Below are 25,355 nucleotides of genomic sequence, written 5' to 3'. Positions count from 1 at the left end.
ACTGCAGTGAAGCATGCATTCTTTAGAAACAGCAGAGACATATACGTGCACTTTTCATCTACATGGAATTGTGTAATTTTCAAAACATTGGGCTAGCTTACAAAAGTCAGCTCACTTGGAATCTGTACCTCAGCACCTTGTAGCCACCATCACAAGTAACTTTTATTGCTCTTTACAGAATTGCTGTAGAGATGCTCTGCTAAGTATGTGGCAACAAAGATCTTTACTTTTAACATTGTACTTGAAAAGTTCTGATAAATAAAGACTATCTTCTGATACTTAAGCTTTCTAAACATGGTGTTTCAAATAAAAGCTGAATACTAGCAAGAATCAGAACAAGAATATTATAAACTTTTCCTCAAGAAAAGCTTCAAGCAACATGATGTTCTCTTGATAAAATCATCTACTGAAATTAAACCTTTGCAAAGCTGTAACACTTTCAAAAGTCTTGGTAAAGACAAAACCTTAGTCTGGGGCAGACTGTTTCACAGAAAATACATAATGGATAACAGTCATCTTCAAAACTCTTTCAAGGACAAAGTTCAGTGTCGTGTTTTCTTCTATGCCAGTCTATGACATCATACATACTCAAAAGCAGACAAAGAAGTTCCTATCTCTTTCCCTTGCTTTAAGTGTCAATACTGACTCTTATGTCAATAAAGAACTCTTATGCAAGAAAAAAAGAATCATCTAGACAGATTCTTCCATCTAAAATGAAGACTGTCATTTAAGTCAGGCCAAAGTATTACAGGGTCATACAGGAGAGTAAAGAAGCAAAACACACCCACTTGGAACCTGTCTATAAAGTGTCACTGGCAAGAGAAAATTTTTCTGAATGCCACATAAAGTAAATGAAGCAATAACTAGTGGAACTATGATGGCTGCTTCTGTCTGGCAGTGGTCAGCAAAGCTGGCAAAGGGTATAAAGCATCCCAGGGAAAGCATGTAAACCACACTCCCAACTCCCCTGAAATACAAGGAGAATATTGGGCAGGAGTTTGTCTCTTCCCAGTATGCCTTACTCAATAGACATGGACAGCAATTAAGGCATAATTCTATATTGTGATTTTCAAACATTTTATTTTGAAACAAATGTGTCACTTTTTCTATTTGTAAACAATGACAGCTTATTAGAAAGCAGTTCCATTTGCTTTTCATTTTTCTTAAAGGGAGAGACAAGCACCCTAAAGAAGAGACAAAAAAGCCTCAAGATGCATAAATGACATTTAGGCATATTTAGGTTTTCAGGAAGTGGCTTCCCATAAGATCCTGGAAAGAACTATAGGTAATGAAAACCGAAAGAAAGTCTAGCTGCCATACTATTAGATCTGTGTTGAAGAAGACATAATCAGGCTGAAATCTCATCTGATTCTGGGAATTCTGTGGACAACTCAGTCCCTGACAGAGATAAGATTAAAACTGATTTGTCTGGAGAACTGAGTCCTAGAAGAGGCAAAAAATTGGTCTTGAGGAAACACATGGCTATCTGACTATCCCCAGACAGGACAAGATGACATTATGCAATGCAAAATTCTCCCAAAAAGCAATACATGAGACATTTTAAAGCAGAAGGCTCCCAGGAGCCTTCTGAAAACCCTGTCTATTTCCAATATTAATCCTTACAATAAAATAGATACATTTTAAACTCATTTTAAAAATGAGCTTAAAAAATGCCTAATTACTACATACTAATAAGGGTAACAAGAATATCCAACATTATCCTAATTAATGACAATATTAATTCTTGCTAAGTAACTCAAGCCAAATCCTCTTTGCCAGAACAATTATTTAAGGAAGTGTTTTCTTATTCAACCCTAAATACTAGATTCAGCTTTTAAGAAAAGGGACCTTACATCTGATCCACTGTCTCAGTTCCTACATAATCCTAGAAAATTATGTTCTGAGTCAAGAATTTTCACAGTCTCCCTTACAAATGACTGTCATCAAAACCAAAAAAATCTTGGTCTGTCTTTTCAGACTGCATTCTTTCTTTTTCTCTTCTGCACTTCAGGTCATGCCTTTAGGCACAGAAGAAGAAACAAAGACAATCCATCAAGAGAGAAGATGGCAAGCAAGAGAAACAGCAGAAGGAACGGCAAAAATGCAAGCAGTCTATTTCAGATTGTTCAGTCACTGGATTTGCCCTGGGGAAACCTCTCAACACACAGATGTATTGAAACAATTATTTTGTTTTCAAAACAGTATCACTCCTTTGAAATTTAAACTCACTGGCTGTAGGGTTCAAGACTGATTTTGGTTTTCACACACAGAAGAGATTTTTATGTTACTCAGCTATTTGGTATTTCACCTAAGGTACTATTAGCTGTGTTCAGGAGAAGAATACCATGCAGGATGAACCAGAGCTTTCTGTTCTGTCATTGTAAATGTGGCCTTCTCCAAGTTCTCCTCAGAAGAGGCACAACAGCTGCCAGTGCCAGGCTATGTAACTCTATTCTGAATTGCACAACCCTGGCTGGAGCTGTGGCTGCTTATGGGTAGGTGCAAGCCAGATTACTTGTAAAAATATCTGTGATGCATTCATGAAAGCTGGCAGCTCCAACCTCCACCATTAACTTCCTTCCACCTGAACCTTTTATTCTCTTAGGCAGAGTTTTAAAAGGGAGTGAACACATATTGCAATAGTGTCAGCACCAAAAATTTCCTAGTGAGGGGCTTTTCCCCATCAAACATTTTTGCTCTGCTTAGTTCAAATCTCTTTAAACATATGGAATGTGCCTGCTTTGAAGAAGTTAGCTAGATTTTCGTAAAAACATTGAACCTGGATAAGGAAATCATATTTACAAGCAATAGCAAGCAGGAGACTGACACAAACCATGTTCCCACCCATATCACACAAATATAATGAAATACAATGAAAAATACTGTAGGTATCAAATAATATTTTTTGTTTTCAAGAAACACATGCCAGCATATCTTGAGCTGAATCAATCATTACCTTTTTCCTCTTCTGAAAGCTCCTCTATGGGCTCCAGCATATGCACCAAGGGTGCCTGCTCTAATAATGAAGAAGAACAGGAACACCAGACAAAAAGGACAGAAAAAGGTCAAGGTCCAGAGAGGGAAAGTCAGGAAAAAAACCACCACACTGATGTCAACTTTCTTGATTGCTGAAAACCTGCTTAACCATCACAAACCCACTGCAACACAACTCTTCACTGCCTTGAGGGTACATTTGTGTAGAGGAGACCCTAATACATAGTAACTTCAGGAGTGATTCTGTTGTCCAAAACAGGTGTATGGTGTCATCCCAGATACATCAGTTTTAAGCCATCAGTGCAAGGTTGATTGATACATTACACAACTTCTGGAATGGCACCAGGTAAGATATTTTTAAGACATCCTCAATGACAGGGCCACCCAGGATTATGTAAATCAATATTGTTATTAATTTCTCATAGAAGCAATTTTTTAAGATTAATTTAAAAATATTGTTTATGTGCAATTTTATACTAAAAGTTTAAAAAATACAAGTGAAATGGACAAAGTAAACCTCAAAAATATATGGAAAAATATATTAACTCACTATTCCAGGGTAATTAAGTACTGAGTCCATACATGCAAGACAGACATTTAACGTTTTTTCATATATATGAGATAATTACCAATAAAACCAATTTTAAAAATCTTCAATCACTCCAATTGAGTGAGATTCAGTGTTATCATCTGTTTTAAAGAATTCTTGAAATGTCTGTGCTGCAAACAGCTTCCGAAACACATTGAATTTATCATTTTATGGGCTGTCAGGTACAATTTGCTTCACAAAAATGAAGCCAGACTACACTTTATAAACTTCAGATTTAAGACACGCTTGAAAATGTTTATATGTAGACCAATAAGTATTCAGGTTTTTAAAATGTGAATTAATATTCACCTTCTACAAATTAAATTATATCAATGAAAACTAGAGCTTGAGTGCCTTCTAGGATTTACAATAAAAACAGATATGCAAACTGTACTTACAGCATTCAACTATAGGCATTATAAGAGAAAACAATTTATTGGTCACTATTTTGGGCCTACGTGCATTTGCTCCATCCTTCACAAAAAAAACTCTTGCACAAATGGTTGTTATGCTCTATGGGTAGAAGAAGAGAAAGTGATGCTGCATGAAGATGTTTTTTGGCACTTTTTGTACACCAAGTACAAACATGGATGCACTGTGATAGGAAATCACAGTGAAACAAGCATTTGGAGCTAAGTGACACTGCCACATCTCCAATATTCCCCAGGTAAAGGGGGTTAAATCTGATGGCATAAATACTTGGGGTATGGGAGCTGCTCTCTCCATGCTTTCCATGCCTGTGGTGATATTCAGTCTCTCACCTGCTTTCCTAAGTTTTGCTCCCACAGAACTTGTACTAAATAAGAAGTTTTAAAAAGATGCTTCTTACACCATCACAAGTTGTGAATAAGATGCAAATATCAAGATACCTTAGGAAAACATTTAAAAGCAAAACTCTGAGAGACAAATGGGCTTCTGGTCTTTCACTTTCTAAGGCTGTAAAATTTACCAGTGGCCAGAGCATTCCTGGGCACTGGAACACGATCCTCCACACTACTGCTCCTGGCACACTGCTGCCCTTCACCAACTATGATTCTCCAAAACAGTGTTCAGACACAGTTTGGAATCGTTCCCAAAAGCCTGAAATGTGTCTGTTTGGAAGGACGGAGCCTGAAGCACAGACAAAATGTTCTGGGAAGATTTAATTAAGTTGCATGGGCACTGATGCCTCTGAGTTTCTTGGCTGGACTTACCAGTCAATAAGGCAGTTGCTGTGTAGTTGGATTTAATCTATGCTTGTTTTACCTGTACTTTACCCAAAATGCTCTGATTAAAGGGGATGACTCATCTCTGCACAAGCCCTTGCCAAGTGACTTAACATAATAGGAAGATCCCAGTCCCCAGAACTCAGACCTGAAAATGGTCTGCTGATCGGGCATAAAGGTACATGCCTCTCTTCCTCAGTGTACCAGAAACAGAGGAAATGAAAAATCAGTAATTACTAAGAACAGCTGCAGGAGCAGATCCCAAATGCATTACTGTTATGTGTAATACTGTTGTTCACTATATGGTAACAGGGGAGATCAAATGCTAAGGCATGAGGGAGTGCAACACCTGAAAACACCAACTTCCCTGACATAAACAAGCCCTTTCTTTCTTTTCACTGTACACATATTCTAAGAGGTATCTATTAAACATCACATTGGATTCACACTTAAGGAAAACCATTACTCTGGTTTATAGACCGGTGTGGAGATGATCCCCTTAAGGAGTCCTCTCCTTATGTTTACCAGAGATGTGCTCTTCTGGCCATCTGATCAGCCATATTAATTCTAGCCATCATTAAGGCCAGCAGTGCTGTGTATATCATCCCACATCATCCAGAGTATCTCTTTGGCCAGCTAGTATGTGTAGAGACACAGTTGTATCAAATTAATTAATTTCTTAGTGGATAATTATACCACTGAAAAATTATGTGCCCAGCACACTTTAAGAAAGAATTAAATACCTGTTTTAAAGAGTATTTGAAGACCATTTCTATACAGGTAGAATAGGAAAATACATGTATCAATAATGAAGGATTCAGGCTGTGTAAGTTTCATGCATATCATATATAATTTGTCTGTTCTTACCTACTAGTTAAAAAAACACAATATTCTGACAGTACTATTGGAAAAGCAGTCTTCTGGCCAACATTTAAAGAAGAAATCCCATCTATTTATGTTGAAAAAAGAAACGCTAAAGAACATTTAGCCTGAACAGAAGCAATAAAATTATCTATGGTGTAGTGTCATCTACAGTAAGCACTTTGCACTTGCAATGTAACAAGCTAGGAAAAACCATAAAATTTGGTTTTTTTTAAACTACTGCATTTCTTGAAGATGTAAGGAATGCAAGCCATGGCTACACTCATTATATACTCCTTTAATTTATACTCAAATTACACATACAAAGAGCTGCCAGACCTAACCTGTGATATCTGTAATTTGGACCACTGTTTTTGAATTAATGCACTTCATATATTTTTTCTCCTAAGTGATCAACAGAAAGCCACATACTGCACATAAGCAGCAGAAATATTAGTTTTAAACCAATATTTCTGAGATTTTTTTTTTTTTTTTGACACTTACCTGAGGCCTCTAAGTTAGGAGCCTAGTCACCTCAGACTCCTTCAACAGTCAGCAAAGAGACACAAGCAACTCCAAAGAGCATTCAGATCTTAGTTCAGCTGAACCAAACTCTGAAGGCACCCCTTTTCTCTGTTTACTGTCTAGGAAGAGTAAGTACTTTAACTATATTTTCCTCAGGTGCTTCAGCTATGCCCCTAGTGATAGCTGAGCCTAGATGTCCAAACCCTGTTTGTATACTGAAACATAGGTTTTAATGAACAATCTAATTTGCAGCTTTGCTTTTTAACTACCATCTTCAATTCCACCTAATATTATTGACCTAGCAAAGCCTAAATATTGAACAAGTATCAACATTTCAAGAGTAATAGAGGAGGCAAAGCTTAATTTTAAAATAGTATTTAAAAAAATAAATTGTAATTAATCTGTTGCTTTTTTTGTGAAACTGAAATAATCATTGAAAGTAAGAGCTGATATATTTGCACAAAACCCTACAGGAAGCTCAGAAATGTATAGAAGAATGTTCTACCAGGATGGAATTCAAGGAGCTCTACTAGCTGTCACAAGAAGTCAGGAATATTAACACAAAACCAACAGACTAACATAGTTGCTCTCCTACTTTACACCTAGGATAACTCACATTTGCAACCAGGGTTATCTTTTCATTACATAGATTTAAGATGTGCAGAATGAATACTAGGATGCAAAAGCTTCTGAGCGGCTTTGAAGAATGTACTTAAGTTCACATTAGAGAGCCTTTTCTAGAATTAATTAAAAAAAAAGAAGATATTTTATATGCAGGCAATTATAAGATGATCTGTGCTAAATAAATTTGTCTACAGAAGTTACCAGGAAGTGCTTTCCTTCTCATAAAGGCATGAGATGCAGCCATGATGTCTTAATTCAGTAAGTCAATCCCTTGAGGAGTCCTGAAAACTTCGGGAAAGACACCATAACTTCTGCTAACCTCCAGAAAATTAGGTAAGGCAAGTTTAAAAAACAATCCAGAAGGGAAGAAAGGGGACAGACAGAGAGACCTGCAGAGATAAATAAAATAGTAATCAGCAAAGGAATCTGAAGGGAACACCTTCTTTGAGGTTTCATAATAAACTGATGTTGAATCTTTTGTGTATCAATGGCAGGAACAGCCTTTTCTATCTTGAGAAGTTTCACGAGATGTCACAAACTTCATATTTGAAGCAGCAAGACATTACGAAAGATCTGAATGAGCTCATTTAAATTGTCAGAGTACAAAAAATACTAATGTTCACAGGGCTGTTTCTGCCCTCAGTACAAATGAAAGCAAATGCACCAAGTAACTAATGCTTGACAACCTTGGTAAGTCCTTAGCAGCCATAATCTCCATAAAACTTAAATTCAGGGCAATTGCTGAACAACATGCTGTGAGACTTCTTAGCCAGAACCAGAACTATTATTTTGGTGTAATGAGGCTGGCTTAAATGAAAAATAATTAATTGTTTAAAATGCTATTCCTAATTCTCTTTACTTAATATACTGTTACTTTTGTCTACACAATATTCATCCATGTAGTTTAACTCAGAAAGCTACAAGCAATGAACTACTGAACTTTGCATAACTTAGAAAGAAATCTTTCTATTATTCAAATAATGTTACCACAGAATAATTAGCAATAATATAATCAATTTTCCTTTTTAAAATAATTCTTGTCATAACCAATAGTTTAAAATGAGCACTACATGAGTTCTTTATTCCTCATTAAATTATTGAAAGCTTGATGTATAGTGTCCTTTTCAGAACTTTTTGTATTTGGTGAAAAAGAAAAATCGTCCACATTTTTCACAGACAAATTCCATTTAGTCCCCATGTGACAGGTTTAAAAACTAAGAGAAATAATTAGAAAAATACATTTTTTAGTTATAATTCAAATTAATAAACTGTTTTTAAACATTTTGCTTGCTAGTTTTTCACAACTTTACTACTTAAAGGGAAAATAAAGAATTAGTTGAGCTCAGAATATTGGTATGGTAACAATACTCTCCAATAATTTGCATACTGATTAAAAAACAAAACTATTTTCACAAAGTACAAAACAACATAAATATAGCTCCCTCGCCCCCCTCCCTGTCTAAAGGATATCACAATGCTGCAAGTTAAAATACCTAAGTAACAATCTATATGTAACCACAGATATACACGCTGGCAGAACAAGGACAGGATAACTGTCTATTTTGATTATCTCTTCTGTATTTTTACTCCTTGCCATTTGAAGTCACATGGAAAATACAGTATTTCAAGACTTGAAATAAACATCTCCACATGTTTCCCTACACAAATTCCAGCAGATGCATTTAACTATCCAGTATATGCATATATTAGATGAACATATTTCCCATTAGAAAACACAGATATTTTTCCTCAATAAATTTCATCTAAGTGCTTCAATAATATACATATTCTAGGAAATATTCTCCAATTATTTTAATTTGTTTTTCATTTATTCTTCTCAGTAGTGCATCCTTATAATTATTTCATAGAAATTCTCAACTCTGACATGCAAGTTATGTTCTTCCAACAAAACTACTCTTAGACCTATGATTTGACAAGCAACGTATCTGAGAAGAGTGAGTGTTAGATTTGAAAGTTCTGGATCTGGACCTATTAAAAAACCTTACCATGTAGGGTAACTGATGGACTTGATTTAGATTCTTGAAGACGCTCTACAGGAGTGTTCACTAAAATAACATAATAGTAAAAAAATAATTGAATTGTATTATAGTAAACAGTAACAGATACAGATTCTTAAATGTAGCAATATTTAATCACATTCATAAATTAGTTATTTTTTTACATTAATAGGGAAAAATAAAAAATTTACAAAGTAAAAACCATTTCATCACAACATAAAAGTATATCTCTATATATGCTTAATATTTTTGACACTTCTAGAATCAGGAAAAGAAACTACTAACTAAATCATCACTGAACTAGAATGCAATCATTCTTTTGGTCATGAGTGCATGTTGTCTTTGTGTCACAGGGAAGAAGTCTTGGCCCAAAGCTACTTAGCCAATACCAGCCTGACTGGGGCTTATACTCCCCAGAGAGGATCTGCAGCATCCACACTTGACATCAACAAGTGCAAACCCTCATAGATGTATAGATCATGTATGTGTAGCCTTGGAGTGAATTAGTAATTCAATCCTACATTCCTCAGATCAGCTTGGGGCTAGGAGCAAATCTGCCCATGTGCCATGGACTTTTACTTGTCTGTGCTTCAGTATGAATGACTATGACCAGCTACAGATGAAAAGCTATGTGGCTGTGCTCTTATGAGGCCTTCCTCAAATTAAACCTACTCCCTGCTGTTTGGCTCAGCTCAAGCCAGTGCATGGTTAATACAGCAAAATGATTTCCAAACTGAGATCAGAATTAATTCATCTGTATCACCTATTTCAATAAACTTCAAGTCACTGTAACTGCAGCATTAACTATATGGGTGTTTGTGGTGCAAGACAACATCCTGAAACACTATTATCAGATTTACCTATTTGTAATATACTTCAGTTGTTAAAGTACCACACAGACAAAAATATAAGAGTTCTTAACATTCTTTGAACATCTGTGTCTTAACTGACAAGTTAATCAGTTTTGTCTACTCTTTTAGTATTTTCCCTTTTGTGAGTTCTGCAGTCTAAGAACAGTCAAGCATGAAAAAAGGTAGATTAAAATTACACTTCATAAAAATAAAAAAAAATACAAAAAAAACCCAAAATAAAGTTGTTCTACCCAAGCTTTGTACATTAGAAGTCTTTACAGCTACAAAACATGATCTTTGTAAATCATGGCATGGAAACAGGTAGGTAACCTGTGAAAAACAAATGCATTTCCAGTACTGATTTTATTTCAGTATTTTGTTAGTCAAGTTGATGTCTATATTTGTTTTAGCCAGGCTGCAGAAATCAGAAAGTAAGTCTGTTTTTTCTTGCAGTTTGTACTCACCATCATATGTTTTAACACTTGGAGGTGGTTTTGTGGACAATTCTTCTATCTAAAGGAGAAAACACAAATACATGAACCAATAGAAATGTAAAGGATCAATATCTAAAACAAACATTTGGCATAAAATACCTAGTTTCAGCACTATTCTGTAACAAAAATTATTGGTTATGATTTGTGGAGAAAAATACTTCTTCTGTGCCAAATATATATTTTGTCCATGCTTAATGAATGTTTTTGCATTGTCTTAATGTCTTAATTGTCTTAATGAACTCATGCTTTTTACACCCTGATATTGCCAGTTATAAAATCAAATGAGAGTGGACTTATGGGCCACTTCAGCACTTTAGAGTTTCAATACTTTCTTCCTCAGCAATTCATGTAGCATTTTCCAAGCCTAGCTTCCACTCTGGGAAACACTGGAGTGTTTAATTACACATTGATTTTAAATGCATGAACAGTTCTCCTCTGTGCTTTACAGGTTTGTCTATTTGACACCCCAGGACAAGCACTGAACTGACAGAGTAAAGGAAACACATTGGCTATAATGTGATCTAAAGAAAACAGGAAACTTGTGAATCCTGTATCATTAAAACAATGTTCTGCACTCCAGTTTCCCAGAGAGAACACAATGAATTCAGACACATAGCCAGCGTCAGATGGAGCTGGCACAAGATATTGGACCATGATCCTCTTTTATTTATCTGTTTGGTTATAGCCAGTAGTGTCCCTATTCATTGTCCATTAAGTTTGGATTCTGCAGAAGTGTTAGCTATTTCTCAAGCCCTTCTATTTTCCAGGGATTGAGAACGTAAATCTGCAAAACTGTGCTTCACAAACACCAAACTTGGACTCCTCTGAACCTATTATACATCTGTGGTCGTATTGTTTTCTTTCCAAGGTCACTTTATTGAAGGAAATTCTTCTATGATTAAGTCCTCCATTTCTCCAGCTATAAAATTTGTGGCAGTGGAGATGTAAAAGCTATTATTTGTCTTTCCATTCTTTAAGCATTCAAGTACAGGTTTAACATTAATCTCAAGCAAAATGTGTAAGATCAGATGTTGATTTACAAAGAATGCACCATTTAATAGAGGAATAGGCCACATAATCATGCCATAGTCTAAACTCCAGACTACTCAGATCTGCCCTCCTGCCAATCACCTCTAAAAATCTATAGTTATGTTTCAACAAAACCTTATTTTAGGCAAAACCACTTCATTTCCAAACACAGAATTGTAGACTATCTCAGGCTGGATGGTACCTACAAGGATCAAGTCCAATTCCCTCACTTGACTACCTAAAACCTAAACCTAAGAGTATTGTCCAGACATGGCAATAGCTCTGACAGTACAATGATCACTTCCCTGGGGAGCCTGTTCTAGAGCCAGATCACCCCCAGGGTGAAAAACCCTTTCCTAATGTTGAATCTGAATCTCCCTTGCTTCATTCCGTTTCTCCTTGTGTCCTATTACTGATCACCAGAGACATCAGCACCACCTCCTCCTCCACTGCCCCCCTTGAGGCTGTGATGAGATCACCTCAGCCTTCTCTTCTCCACGCTGAACAAGAAAAGTAACAACAGCTGTTCCTCCTAAAATGCCCTCAAGACCTTTGATCATCTTGTTTGCCCTCCTGTGGTGAGCTGAAATAGTCTGGTGTCCTTCTTATACTGAAGCACCCAAAACTGCACACAGGACTTGAGGGGAGGCAGCACCAGCACAGAGTAGAGTGGGACAATCACATACCTCAGCCAGCTGGAGATGCTGTACATGATACGCCCCGGAACAAGGTTGGCCCTCCTGGCTGCCAGGGCACTGCTGACTCATATTCAACATGACATCATCTCAAACCTTCACATCTCCTCCTGCAGCCTCTTGTCCCCTAGTTTGTGGGTATAACCAGGCTTACCCCATCTTAGGGGAGAATCTGGCACTTGGTCTCACCACATTTCACACGGTAATATTTTAAATAATTATTCTCACAGTAATGAATATGATACTTTATTTTTATTGTGAGAAGTAATGTATGTTCAGATTTCAAACACTAGGTCTCATTATGATAATTTTGTGGCAGACTAAATCCTTTTCACCATCAAAAAATTTTTGGTTTATTAAGCCTTTCTTTATCAAATGTATTTTAATTCCTGGATTACATTCCTGTGTCTCTTATCCATATCTATTCTTATCTATCAACACAATTTCCAAAGCAGAACCAAACCACTCCAGCAATACTATTACAAACTGAATATTAAATATGCAATCAGAGAAATATCAAAGACTAATGCTAGATAGTGTTTCTGTGTCCTCTGCTCTCTGAAACAGAGTGTTTCACAAAACAGACCTGCCTCTTCTGACTAATAACCAGCTCATTCTGCTCCTGAAGCCTCTGCTCCAATTCTTCTATCCTCCTCCTGTAAAAGATGTTATTTCTGTTCAGGTCTTCTCTTGCTGATGTTTTGATTGTCTCAATCTGTGACAGTAGCTAGAAAGCAATCAGAAGGAAAGTAACATAATATTAACACTATACAAGATACTTTAACGCTATGAAGTCTAAACAAGAGCCATGCTTAGATACTTTTAACATTTTTTTTCTCATCAAAAACTTGATGTCTTCTATGACTTCACTAGGACTTGTATATATTATAAAACAGTTGTATGGATCACTTTTGAATTACACAAGGAAGACTACCTAAATCTCAATACAAATAAAAAGACATATAAACATATTGCTGAGATTGCATAAAATTAAGTTTGCAGGAAAAACTATAAATCTATGAAAATGTTTTAATTATAAATAGTGTCCAGCAATGATACTTTAAGGAGGTGATAGGTGAATTTGAATAATAAACCACTAAGTATATTAACTCCAAATGTGGAAGAAAGGGAATGTTATTTAGGTGCACCATCCCAAAAGTAGTACTTACATTACTCCTCCCTTATTCTATTCTTGCACTGTATGTGGGTGTATCTTTAACTACATCCTTTTTGGGGACTGTTCCATGGTTCCTCCCCAATGTTTTCTTGCCAGAGGAGGAGAAGCATTGGTCAGACCACTATGATCTGCTCAGCTCTTACATGGGCACGCAGATGAAAGGAAAATGAAAGGAAAAGAAGCGAGAGAAACAAAGCAGTAAAGAGATTAAAAAGAAATGCAGATATAAAAAAAAAAAATCTGAGGAATAAAGCTTTACATAGTAAAACATATAAACTGATGCAAAATAAAATGCCATGGTGTTTTCTCCTGGAAAAGCTGAACAGATTCTGCATTAGAAAGCTACAACAGAAAAAGCAATAGAGAAGTGATAGGAAGAAGAAAAAAAAGACTGAGACATATGCCACAGGTCCATGGTAACAGCAGGTACAGGGTGGATGAAAGCTACATTTTGGCAAGTCAAATCTCAGCTATTCAGCCTAACCACCTAACACAGAAAATACTGTATAATGCAGTGCTCACAGAATCAGCTGTAAGTTCTTTAAAAGACAGACACAGTTTCAGTTTTCTGTCAGATTCTAAAATGATAAATTCAGTTTCAACCCTGGCTTTAACTGAAACACCAAGATCCTGCCATCACAGAAACACAGAGGTGATAAATACAGCTAAGAGGACACACTCTTATAAACCCTTGATATCTGGCAGATGTACTAGAGAAGATCCAGAATTACTGAAAGGTAAAGGAAAAAATTAAAGTCTCCTTTAGGTGTAAGTGGTTTGCTGTGTGACTTACCAGGGACTTTTCTGTCTCATGGTCATGACGGATGGCTTGTATTAAAGTTGTCCACTTTTTTTCCTGCATAGAGGAAATACATGTTAATTCTTGTTAACAACACATTTAGCTTGATATATGCAGCTCTGCTTCTTGTTAATAACACATGAGCATTTAGTTCCATATATGCAGCTTTACTTTTCTAAATAAAGCATGAATACCAAAAAGATGACAGTTTATATGAAATTTGAGTAATCCAGTATTTAATACCTAGAAAAGTTATAAGCATGATTTACACATATAAGTGTGGTTTTCTTACTAATCACTCTAGAAACTGTATTTGCTCTTTGCTTTGTATATGCAGTCACTGTGAGTGAGAAATACACAAGCATTTTGATACATCTCTCTGTATTAACAAAAAGAGTAGTGAGAGCAGGTGATTCTGCCTTTAAATAATGTAATTTTGAGCACTCATTAACAACATATTTTATGTAATAATGACAAACCCCAAAATTAACATGAGTTGTAGAGTGAAGCAAATTTTCTTTGATGAAATAAAAAAACCAAAAACATAAAGCAAAACTGAGTTTTGCACATCTTTGAGCAGAAGTGACCAAACTTCTGTACAATGTCAGCAGCAAAGACCTTCACATCCCAAAAACCGTGAAAGAAAACAAAAGGCACAGATTGGAAAATCCTGTCAGAAAGTTTCCTAATTTTCTTTTTCATTTTGGGAAATAGAATATTCCAATTTTTCTGTAAGTGGCCTCACAAATGACTAAACATAAATGCTTTATTAGAGCCTTCTGGAACTGAACTTTCACCACACTTGACAAAGACAGTTATATTTAATCATAAAGAATAAGAGAATAAATAAATAAATAAGAAACAATTACTTCATTTATAAAAGATAAAAAATAAACCCCTTTTTGCCATTATATGAATAGAATTAAATAGTATTAAATCCTTAAAACCCGCTATTTTTGGCATTAAGAACAATGAAAATTTTACTTAGGGATTTCATATCCTACTCCAAGATGAACAAAAATAAAAAGAAAGCAAGTAATCTGTCAAAAGCAATACATTAAGTTACAGTGTTACCTGTTTTTCCATTAGTCTAACCACATTCGGATGATCCTGAGGACGCTGAGGTTTCTCCTCTATAAATTCATGGCTGTCTTTCAGTGTTCCTAAATTGGATTTTTGTTGCATATTGGACTTTTGTAATTCTAACAGTTGCTAATAGGAGGGAGGAATACAAAATTTTCTTTAAACACAGTTATGCATAGATTGCATCAGATACTTCCCCCATTTCTTGTGAGCTCAGCATTTATCAAATTTCACGTCATTACTAATATCTACATCTAATACAAATATGACTTGTAAAAGTACACAGGACCTAGCAGCTACAAAATATAAGCTGCTCTGGTAATGCCATGCAGATTTGTTTTCTGATCCAGCCACACTTTTGTGATTCTCTTGCTAGTGAGCATTTCCAAAGCATGTATTGAAAACATGTGAATTCTGTCAGGACCGTAATGCAGAAGTTACTGTCCTCCATATTAACATAAGGATACCTAACATGCAGCAACCACAACAATATCTACTAACCTATAAACAGGTATTCAAAGGCTGAGGAGTAAAGAAAAACTGACATAATAGCTGAAGGGATCATTCATTCATACAAAACAATCCTTTAAAAAAAAAAATGCAACCGAAAGTTATGTTAATAAAATACATGTATACAAAGATAAAATTATAGCTACCATTCAATCATTTTTCAGAGTTCTGCAGGAAGAGCTTTACAATGTCTATATCACATTTCAAATACGTAAAGTTCACTGCCATCTATTGTAAGGGATTCATGCTTTAAATGTTAGAAAATCTAAATTGTTTACATTTTCTAAGGTTGAATTTCTTGAATATAACTCCTTAAGCTCTTTCATAAACATATCTTTCACTTTTTCTATTTGATCAGCCAATTTCTCTCTTTCCTCGTCTTTCCATTTGTTAAATGATTGTAGAATCTCTTCTTCTTTTGATTTTTGCTGCTCACATTCCTGAAATTAAAAAAAAATATATATTTTTCCTCACATTCAATACATATTCAAGCTCCTAAACTACATGTAGAATGCAGTCCCTTTTAGTATTTAGGAAATACTGTGACATCAAAAAACATTTAAACCAACAGTTTTTTTAAGAATTCTAGGGTAACAAACTCTACATTTTGCTAGCTGAACAAGTATACTTCAAAAGAGTTTTGGCAGTTCATTATTTTTTACTGAAAAACACACAAATGACCTTACTTGGTCATATCAAAGACCCACTTAGTTCAGAATCCTGTTCCTCACAAAGGCTCTAAGTGTATAAGTAAGAAAGGCCAATATTGGGGCAAGCAAATGTGCATGTTCTCCTTCACAGTCTCTAAGTTGCCAGCTGTTTTCAGCTCAGAGAACTTCTGGAGCCTGATATAGTTCTGTGAACTTCATTAACTGCATAAACTTCAATATATTTTTCCTCATACACTTTGCAGTCATCCTCTGCCGCTGCATCAGCTTTTAACAACTGCAACAGCTTTTGCCAATGAGCTTCACAAGCTTCATGAAGAGCCAAGTACTTTTCTTGTAGTTTTTTGAATCTGGCTCCTGGTAGGTACATTTGATGGATTTTGAGCCCTGAACTAGAGCACAAGAGGGAATGATTCTTCACTATTCACTCTGTTTAAGTCATGACTTCACAGGTATCAGTATCTCACCCTCCATCTTCATCAAGTGTTTGTCTCTTTTTCAGACTGACCACTCAGCATGCTCAGTCATTTTAAATACTGACTGACCTTCTTTGTAGCCCATCTCCATAACTTTTATAGCTCTCTCCTATCCTTTTTGAGATGAAGGGAAGGGATTAGACTCACACAACATATTTAGGCTGTGGCTTGCACAGTGTTTTTTTCAGAATAATTGGTAATATTTGATTTTCTTTGCTAGCTGCTACTAACATTTCCCCAGGGCTATGTGTCACAAGCTTAAGACCTTGCCCTCCAGTAACAGCACTCAGCTCAGAACCCATTGTTTCATAGACAAAACTAGAACTCTTTTATCCCCATATACATTTACACCACTTTATCCATTAGATTACTTCAACCATTCCACTACATAGCGATGAATTTTTATATAGTTCTCTAATTGTTTGAAGTCCTGCATTTCAGTGTCCAGGACATACATATCTATTAGGAAACACCTACATTTTTCCATCACAGCATTCACTCTGAATTTGTTCTCTAACTATAACATGCAATCATTGTATGACTAGGAAGAATGGGATCATGTGTATCCTTTCACCTCAAAGGAGCATAAGGGACCAAGAATAGGAAGCATGGCAGTTTATATACAAATTCCCTCCAGTAGTAGTTCTCTTTAAAAAAAACCAAACACAACAGTGACATTATGACACCTGAATTGACAGTGGTTGTCGGTCATGGCAGACAAACTGTAACCAGTTACACCACACATTTCTATCTTCCCCGAAATCCCAGAAAAACATAGAAGTTTTGAAAGCTTCTTGTTGTGTAAGACTGCAAACTGTAGCTTCAGGACATTTCAAGTAGTCCCCTTGCAGTTAGGAGTCTCAGCTAAGACAAGTGACTTCAAAAGAGCCCCTAAGGCACCAAAAAATCTGCACTGCACTGTTATGAATACTCCAAGTTCCACCTCATAAACAAAACAATGTTTCAGGGACAGGAGAAATATGTTACAGATGTACTTCTCAAAATCTAGGCACAGAATGAATGAGCAGAATACCTTCCACATGTCCACATAGGGCCAAGACTCATTATTCTGACAGTCCCTGCACTGCTAAGTGAAACACTACCAGCTTTTGATTTGGTCATTCAGTACTTTGAAAATAGAAGCTGAACACTTCCAAGAAAGGGGGAACAAAAGGACTGAAAAAAGAGAAAGCCTGAAGCTGAGTTCAGGGAAAAAGATACTCAATGTTTACAGAAGATGAGGATTTCCTCTGAAAACAAAGAAGATCATCATCCATCACAGACTATCAGGTTGGAAGGGATTATCCTCCAGGATAATCTGGTCCAGCCTTTCTTGACAACAGCACAAACTAGACAAGGTGGCCCAGGACTTGTCCAGCTGAATCTTGAACCTGCTCAACACTGGGAAATTGAGTACTTCTCTTGTTTGACTGAACACAGTACAAATGCTAATTCTTCTGAGACATTCACATTACTTAGTATGTTATTACCTTAGACAGCCTGGCCAAATTAGCCTGTTGTTCAAACTCTAACTGGGACTTGGTGAGCTGCAACTGCTCCTTCAGTTTTTCAATCTCATCCTGCAATTTTTCTGTATTTCCTTTCCTCTTCTGTTCTGTTTGAAAGAAACACTGATTTTAAAAAAGTTTGTTGAAATTTCTGGAACTGTAATACTTCCTGCAAATACATTTCTAGTGTTTCAGCAACATCTTCACAAAGTGTGACTTTCTTAGACCATTTCCCCTCCCACTACCATGATTCTCCATAGATGATTTTAAATATATAAATTCTCTGGACTGCTAACTTACCCTCAAATACTTGTACCACTGACATGTGAAATGAAATATTTACATGAAAAAGTATTCTGTAATTTCAAAGGACTCTAAGCAACACAGGCTTGTAAAAAGGATGTATGAGGGGAAAAAAGTAAGTGCAGTTATTCAATCTCTTAGTTTAAGTTTATTCTTAATAACTTTTGTAAGGAGCCCAATTTACCAAGGATTTACTTGCCTATCATCTGGGAATCTGAATATTATTTCAGAAATAACTTCATGGGATATTTTCCACAGAGCCATTTCAGGCTAATCTTTTTATACAATTACTTCAACTGTTTCTGAAGCATCTTTGACTCTTATTTTTATCAAGTGTAAGGTGCACAAGAACTTCTTTCGTCTTTCAATATATTCAGACTTCCTCAGCTGCTTATTCAGACCCCTCTCACTCTTGCTGCTGCTTCATTTGCCTGACAAGCTACAGTTGTGACCTCATTAGATTCTTCCTACTTTTTCTCCTCCCAAATGCTCCTTTTTTCCTAACTTGTTTCTAATCACTGTTACTTGTCAATACTTGTTAATCCATAGCAATAAATCATAAGTGTGCAGCCTAGCAGGAAGGAGAGAAATTAGATATGAATGAAAAAAGCTTTGAGAACATTGTTTTCCAACCTAAACCTCTTTTAGTGAAGAGAGAAAAAAGTATGCAAGTTAGTGGTAAAGCAACATTGATTGTCATAGATGAAGTCAGACTGTTCTTAACAGTTTCTCTTTCTCACTACATTATACAGTCAGTTTAGTTCAGGAGAGGCTGATGCTATTCAAACTGATTGCAGGTGGGGTGGACTATTTCTGTATTAATAATTATTATATATTTACAAAATTTATTTTCCTTAGTGCTTGTTCATTTTACCCATGCCTTCATAACATACATGCCTAAAGGGAAACTCTGCTTTGAACTGTGCTACTGGCTAAAGTTCAACAGAAAAGCTAGTTTGAGAAGATGCTGCAAATACGGCACACGGTTTTTTGTAAACTATTTTCCAGAGATTGAAACATATGTTGCCCAATACATTGTATCAGCCAGTGGCACTTGCATTCACACAAACTGGGATCTGCCACCTAAAATTGAAAAGCACAAACTTTTCTTCCAAGTTACACAAAATCATGGACTGCACATCCTCACTTTTCTAAACTACCTCTGTCAATATTTTTGATAACATTGAAGTACATACCGATCTCAGACTCTCCTGAGTGACGTCTTTGAATGTGACTTTGTAAAAAGGAATAGGTCATAAAAGCCTTTTCACAAAACGGACACTACAAAAACAAAACAAAGCAAAGACAAAAGCAAAACAAAAAAAAAAAACAGTTGAAAGCACATTAGTAAATATCTTTTTGGTAAATACAGTGGTTAAGGTTTTTAACAGGTTATTACATTTTGTTCATATGTAAAAACAAGGTAACTTTAACAAATTTCATCTCACAAGAACAAAAATTCTCATGGTACCCAAAGGTAAAGTAACAGTACACAATTCTCTAAGAAATGGTATGTGGCTATATTAGTATCCTAGAATCCTTCCGAAGCACAAAGTTGTTTCAATTACTGTTTCTATAATCTACCTAATAGTTTTGAATATAAATTTGAAGTCAAATTTGGATCCCACCCTTCTTGAAATATCCTTTTTGTTCACCTTCAAAGTACATTCTACTTATGTTCAGAATATATTAAAAATAGATGGGTAGTACAGGGACAGAGGCTACATCTACAAACCCTCCAATATAGTTTAAGACTGTGCATGAGGGCCTGTAATAATTTTTGGATCATTCTCTACCTCTATCTTATTTTTTTCAAATAAATACATTTTAACAAAGCACAGACACTCAAAAAAAGTAATTTTTACTTATCAGTGTGATATGACAGTAAGAAACCTGATCAAGAGGTTCAAGATCTTGTCACAATAATCAATGACAGAAGGAGGATCTGGGGAACTACAGGCCTTTCAGTCTGACCTTGGTGCCTGGCAATGTTCTGGAACAGATCATCTCCAGTGTGATCACATACAGGACAACCAAGTGATCAGACCCAGACAACATGGGTTTAGGAAAGGCAGCTCCTGCCCAACTAACCTGATCCTTTTATTATCAGGTGACCTACCTAGTGGGTGAAGGAAAGGCTGTGGATATTGCCTACCTGGACTTCAGCAAAGTCTTCAACACCATCTACCACAGCACTCTCCTGGAAAATCTGGCAGCTTATGGCTTGGGGAGGTACACTCTTCTCTGGGTTAAGAACTGTCTGCATGACAGGCCCAGAGATTGTGGTGGTGTCACATCCAGTTGGCATTTGGTCACTAGTCATGTCCACAGGGATCAGTGATGGGACAGCCCAGTTTATTGTGTTTATTGATGATTTGGATGAGGGGATTGAGTGTACCCTCAGTAAATTTGCAGACACAACCAATTGAACAGGAATGCTGATCTGATGGAGGGTAGGAAGGCTCTGCAGAAGGATCTGGACAGGATGGATTGACGGACAGAGGCCAACTTTATGAGGTACAGCAAGACCAAGCACCAGGTCCTTCACTTCAGCCACAAAACCCCCTTCAGCATTAGAGGCTTGGGGCAGTGTTTATAAAGCTGCTCAGTGGCAAAAGACCAAGGGGTGTTGGTCAACAGCTGCTGAACATGAACCAGTGTGTGCCCAGGTGACCAAGAAGACCAGTGTCATCCTGGCTTGTATCAGCAGTACTGTGGCCAGCAGGACCAGAGCATTGATTGTCCCTCCATACTCATACCTCAAATCCTGTATCCAGTTCTGGGCCACTCACTACAAGAAGGACATTGAGGTGCGGGAGCGTGTCCAGAGAAGAGCAATGGAATTGGTGAAAGGTCTGACAGGTAAGACCTACGAGGAGCAGATGAGGGGGCTGGAGAAAAGCCTGCAGAAAAGTAGGCACAGGGGAGACCTTCTCCCTCTTTACAACTGCCTGAAAGGAGGCTGCAATTACACAGGGGTCAGCCTCTTCTCCCAGGAAACAAATGACAGGACAAGAGGACTTAACCTCAAGCCGTGACAAGGAAGATTCAGGTTGGACATCGGAAGGAATTTCTTCATTAAAAGGGTGGTTAAACATTGGGACAGACTGCCAAGGGAGGTGGTGGAGTCATCATCCCTGGAGGTGTTCAAGAAATAAATGAATGCTGCATTTCGTGCCATGGTCTAGTTGACAAGATGTTGATCAGTCAAAGGTTGGACTTGATGATCTCAGAGGTCTTTTCTAAGCTAGATGATTCTGTGATTATGAGAAATTCACAGATTTCATTTTATATTTAAAGTGCTGCCACTGGTAGTCTGGTATCCTATAAAACACACTTTTCAGCAAACACTAAAGCCATGAATAATTATGACAAATTTTGTTGAGCAAATTCAAGACCTAATATAAAACCAAAATAAAGTGATATAGTATGGCAGCAATGCTTATTGCTGCCAAGAGGGAGCTTACAGTGTAACAGATTGCACATGATTTATAGAATTAAATTGGCTGTGAAATAATGTTATTCATTCAAGCACAAACGTCATGTCATTTTGACTTGCTGGTAGTGAAAGAAAGCTCTTACTGCAGTAGACAGGATTAACACAGAATATTTAGGTTTTGAAATATGCAACACTTTTCTTGCAACTACTTTTCACAGTGTTAACCACAACATGCATTTTATGCCTACATTGCACATGTGAATGTAAGACTTCTGAACAAAGTATCAAAAAAGTGGAAAGCATTATTTAAAATTAAATTTTTATTACTCACATGAGGGTACTGATGAACAAGCCTAAAATTAATGACTTGTAGGTATCAGTACCATTTTATAGTAGCATTTCATGGATAAACTTAAATTAGTGTTGGACTAAAGGCATTACATCTGAATTCCAAAATTAGCTGTAAAGGGCACCTCTGCTAAAAAACATTTGTATTATTTGTAAACAAATAACAGACTTATTTGTAAAACATCCAAGACTTTGAGGGCAAGGAATCTGAACTACCCTCTCAGGAACACCAGTTATTACCCCTATTATCTGGCAATGCAGATCATGGCACAGATAAATATCATACAGTTACTGTTTACTGCTCACACTGCTACCCTGCATTTACAAACACTAGGAAGAGTTCAATCTGTCTCTGGCATTCAAACTCAGAATCCTGAAAACACTGTAGGAACTTCAGGTATTGTTCAACATCATTCCCTGAACTCATTTTTCTCCTGTGAACTTAAATAACTACTAGAGAAAATAAATTACTAACAGAAAAGAAAGAAAGAGGGGAGATCAAAAGTTTACTTTATATGAAATCAAACTACAAATGCGAAATAGATTTCTATCTCTGTTTTACTGCAAATGCCATTGAACAGATTAGCAATGAGACAAGTTCACTACTATGTTTTTCAGCATCCACAGAGACTGTTGCACACTACAAATATTTCTGGAAAACTTGATAATATTTGGCAATCACAGTATGACAATTATTTAAGTTTACACATAAAATGATACATGCAGTTTTCTTTTGCAACACAGGACAAACTGCTTTGTGAGTTGCATAAAGGTTTTTTTAAAAAAAATTAATACCATATCAGCAGCTTGTCCTTGAGACTAATATCTGAATGTATGAACCTTGCCTCATGTGTAGTTCTACTCTTGGGGCATAAGGTAGCTTTTTCCTTACAGAAACACTTGAGACAACTTAGCTGATGTCTTAAACATTGACCTTTGTCTGTAACTTTAAACATACTAGCCTGAAATCATGTCAAGTCTTTGTGCAGTGTACACTTTAGACTTCAGATTACACCTGAGGCTGAAATTTGCATTCATGAAACCTGAAAATGCTGATGCTGAAAAAATACTTACATCAAACTACCACACCATTGTAGTGAGACAAAAAAATCCCTCCCAATAAAAACAGAGTGCCATGACATTGTCACTCAGAACAGCTATGTACTAAGGTTCTTAAGAAAGACACTTTGGGAACAGATTGTTGTGGAATCAGAGCTGAGCTAACTCACTGAACCCCTTTACCATCTTGCCTGAGTCACCTCTGAGTCATACACACAAGCAGAAACTTTGTGAAACTGGAGAACATCAGTGCGGGACAGTGACTTCTCACAGATCGCACATTACTGCTCAGCATCAGTTCTGATGCATTTTCTCCATTTGTTTTCTGACCATGCAGTTGACAGGCAAGGAAAGACAGCAACACAACAAAGTAGTAACATGTTTATCACTTTTTTTGTATATGTATCTGACATTTCAGATGCATCTAAATCGTATTTAAGAGTAAAGAGCACCTAGTAGTAAAAAGAGGATTTGTTAAAGATGATGTAGCATTCTCCCAAGAGTCTCTGAAACACAGATGGAAAACAAGTGCCAGCAATGCACTTCCTTTTGCAAGGTCACTGGTCCTTGCAGTTCCAGCCTTTCACCCAGCAAGCAACTGCATCCCAGCAGAGTGGGGCTGCCCTACTGCCCATCCCAGCAGGCTCAGAGCTGACAAGGTGTGTGTGACCGGGCCACCCTGCCCTCTCCTCTCACCTGGTGGTAGTTTGCTCGTGCCTCCAGCATCATCTGCTGGGTGCTGATCATCTTCTTCCTCCGCCTGCATTCTTCCTTGAGCCCCTGGATCTCCTGCAAGCGCTGGGCCACCTCCTTCCCCAACTGGTCACGCTGGGCCTGTGTCTCTCTCAGAGCCTCCTCCAGGCTGCCGAGCTGGGCGCTGAGGTACTCCTGGGAGTGCAGCAGGTACTCGGTGGAGAGCTGTGCCATGCGCAGCAGCTTCAGCAGCAGCGGGTCTGCGGGGCCCTGGCAGTGCGGGCAGCGCTCCTGATCGGCGCTGCAGAAGGTGACATGCTCCAAGTGCGTCTGCAGGACCGCCACGTCCCCATCCCGCGACACCCGTTCCACGTCCACGGTGCTCAGCCGCCGCCAGTCCGGGTTCTCGTGCCGCCCGCGGAACTGGAACGCGGGATACGCCGCCGGCCCCGCGCCGGTCTCGGCCGTCGGCGGGTGGTAGGAGCGCTGGGAGAAGGGCTGCGGGAGAGAGACACGGCTCAGCCCGGGCCGGCACTCCCCGCCCCGCCGCCCGCCCGCCCGTCCCGGCGCTCACCATGTCTGGTCTCCGTCCCTGCGGCTCCGCTCGGCGCCGGCGTCCTCCGCGTCGCTATAGCAGCCCCGGCCTGTGCGAGGGGAGGCGGCAGTGACGCCGGGCTGTGCCGCCTCCCGCCCGCCCCGCCGCTCCCCGCCCCTTCGGCTCCGTGCTCGGCACAAATCCCGTCCTTCTCCCTCCCGGCATCCTCCTCCTGCGACGCCTCCGTAGCTCCTGGCGGCGCCGCCCTGAGGCGCTCTCTCCCGCGGGTCCCGGTGCTCCCGCTGCCCCGCACGCAGCGCATCCTTTACCATCTTCACACGCTACTCGCATCAACAAACGTATCCTCGGCTCCGCTCTCACGTTTATGCACCCCTAACACAGCTACACAGCGTACGCTTTCTCTCTCCACATTCCCTTCACTTCTTTGAAGTCTGTACATGCCACCCCACTGGCACGTTCATTGCATCAACGTGCCTTCCCATCCTGTGCCTCGACCGTGCTGCTCCTGACTCAAACCTTTCTCACTCCGCCATGACTTACACTCCTTTAACCCGTGTCGTCCTGTGCCCTTCTCCAGCCTCGCCTACTCAACTTTCCCCCAGATGTGACAACACCTGTCACCTCCCCACCATCAGCATTCATAGGCATGTCGTTTCTCTGTATATCTTCACGCTGCTGCGCCCTCATGTGCCTCAGCTGGTAGCTCTATGCAATCTCTCCAGTGCAACTCCATACCCCTCCCAGTGCCCACACAACAACCTCCTGTCTGGTGCTTTCAAACACCTTCCTCACCTTAATATAGTCACACACTTTGCATGCTGCTTCCACACGCTCTCTTTACTCATCAAATC

General features: G+C 38.1%; 1 protein-coding gene across 6 annotated transcripts in view; it reads right to left on the bottom strand.

Moving 5' to 3' along the window:
- Positions 1-25,355, bottom strand: part of DZIP1 (DAZ interacting zinc finger protein 1) — a 37,400-nt gene that overhangs the window by 9,191 nt on the left and 2,854 nt on the right. For 4 of the 6 annotated variants that reach the window (XM_086880881.1, XM_086880883.1, XM_086880882.1 and 1 more), the window contains exons 3-12: positions 24,523-24,592; positions 23,952-24,446; positions 19,606-19,690; positions 18,089-18,213; positions 15,733-15,894; positions 14,936-15,073; positions 13,856-13,918; positions 12,472-12,612; positions 10,132-10,180; positions 8,805-8,864 (exon numbers count right to left, since the gene is read on the bottom strand). In XM_086880881.1, the coding sequence (XP_086737007.1) occupies positions 8,805-8,864; positions 10,132-10,180; positions 12,472-12,612; positions 13,856-13,918; positions 14,936-15,073; positions 15,733-15,894; positions 18,089-18,213; positions 19,606-19,690; positions 23,952-24,446; positions 24,523-24,525 (1,321 nt within the window). In that variant the 5' untranslated portion in view covers positions 24,526-24,592. Of the gene's footprint in view, positions 1-2,956; positions 3,017-8,804; positions 8,865-10,131; positions 10,181-12,471; positions 12,613-13,855; positions 13,919-14,935; positions 15,074-15,732; positions 15,895-18,088; positions 18,214-19,605; positions 19,691-23,951; positions 24,447-24,522; positions 24,593-25,355 lie in introns of all 6 variants that reach the window. The other 2 variants (XM_086880879.1, XM_086880880.1) reach the window with 1 other exon arrangement.

The sequence above is a fragment of the Cyanistes caeruleus genome, chromosome 3 (genome assembly GCF_971803275.1).
Source record: "Cyanistes caeruleus chromosome 3, bCyaCae1.hap1.1, whole genome shotgun sequence".
NCBI classification, from domain to species: Eukaryota; Metazoa; Chordata; class Aves; order Passeriformes; family Paridae; genus Cyanistes; species Cyanistes caeruleus.
Note: the sequence above shows the minus strand (reverse complement) of the source record. Positions and strands in the feature narration are given on the sequence as shown.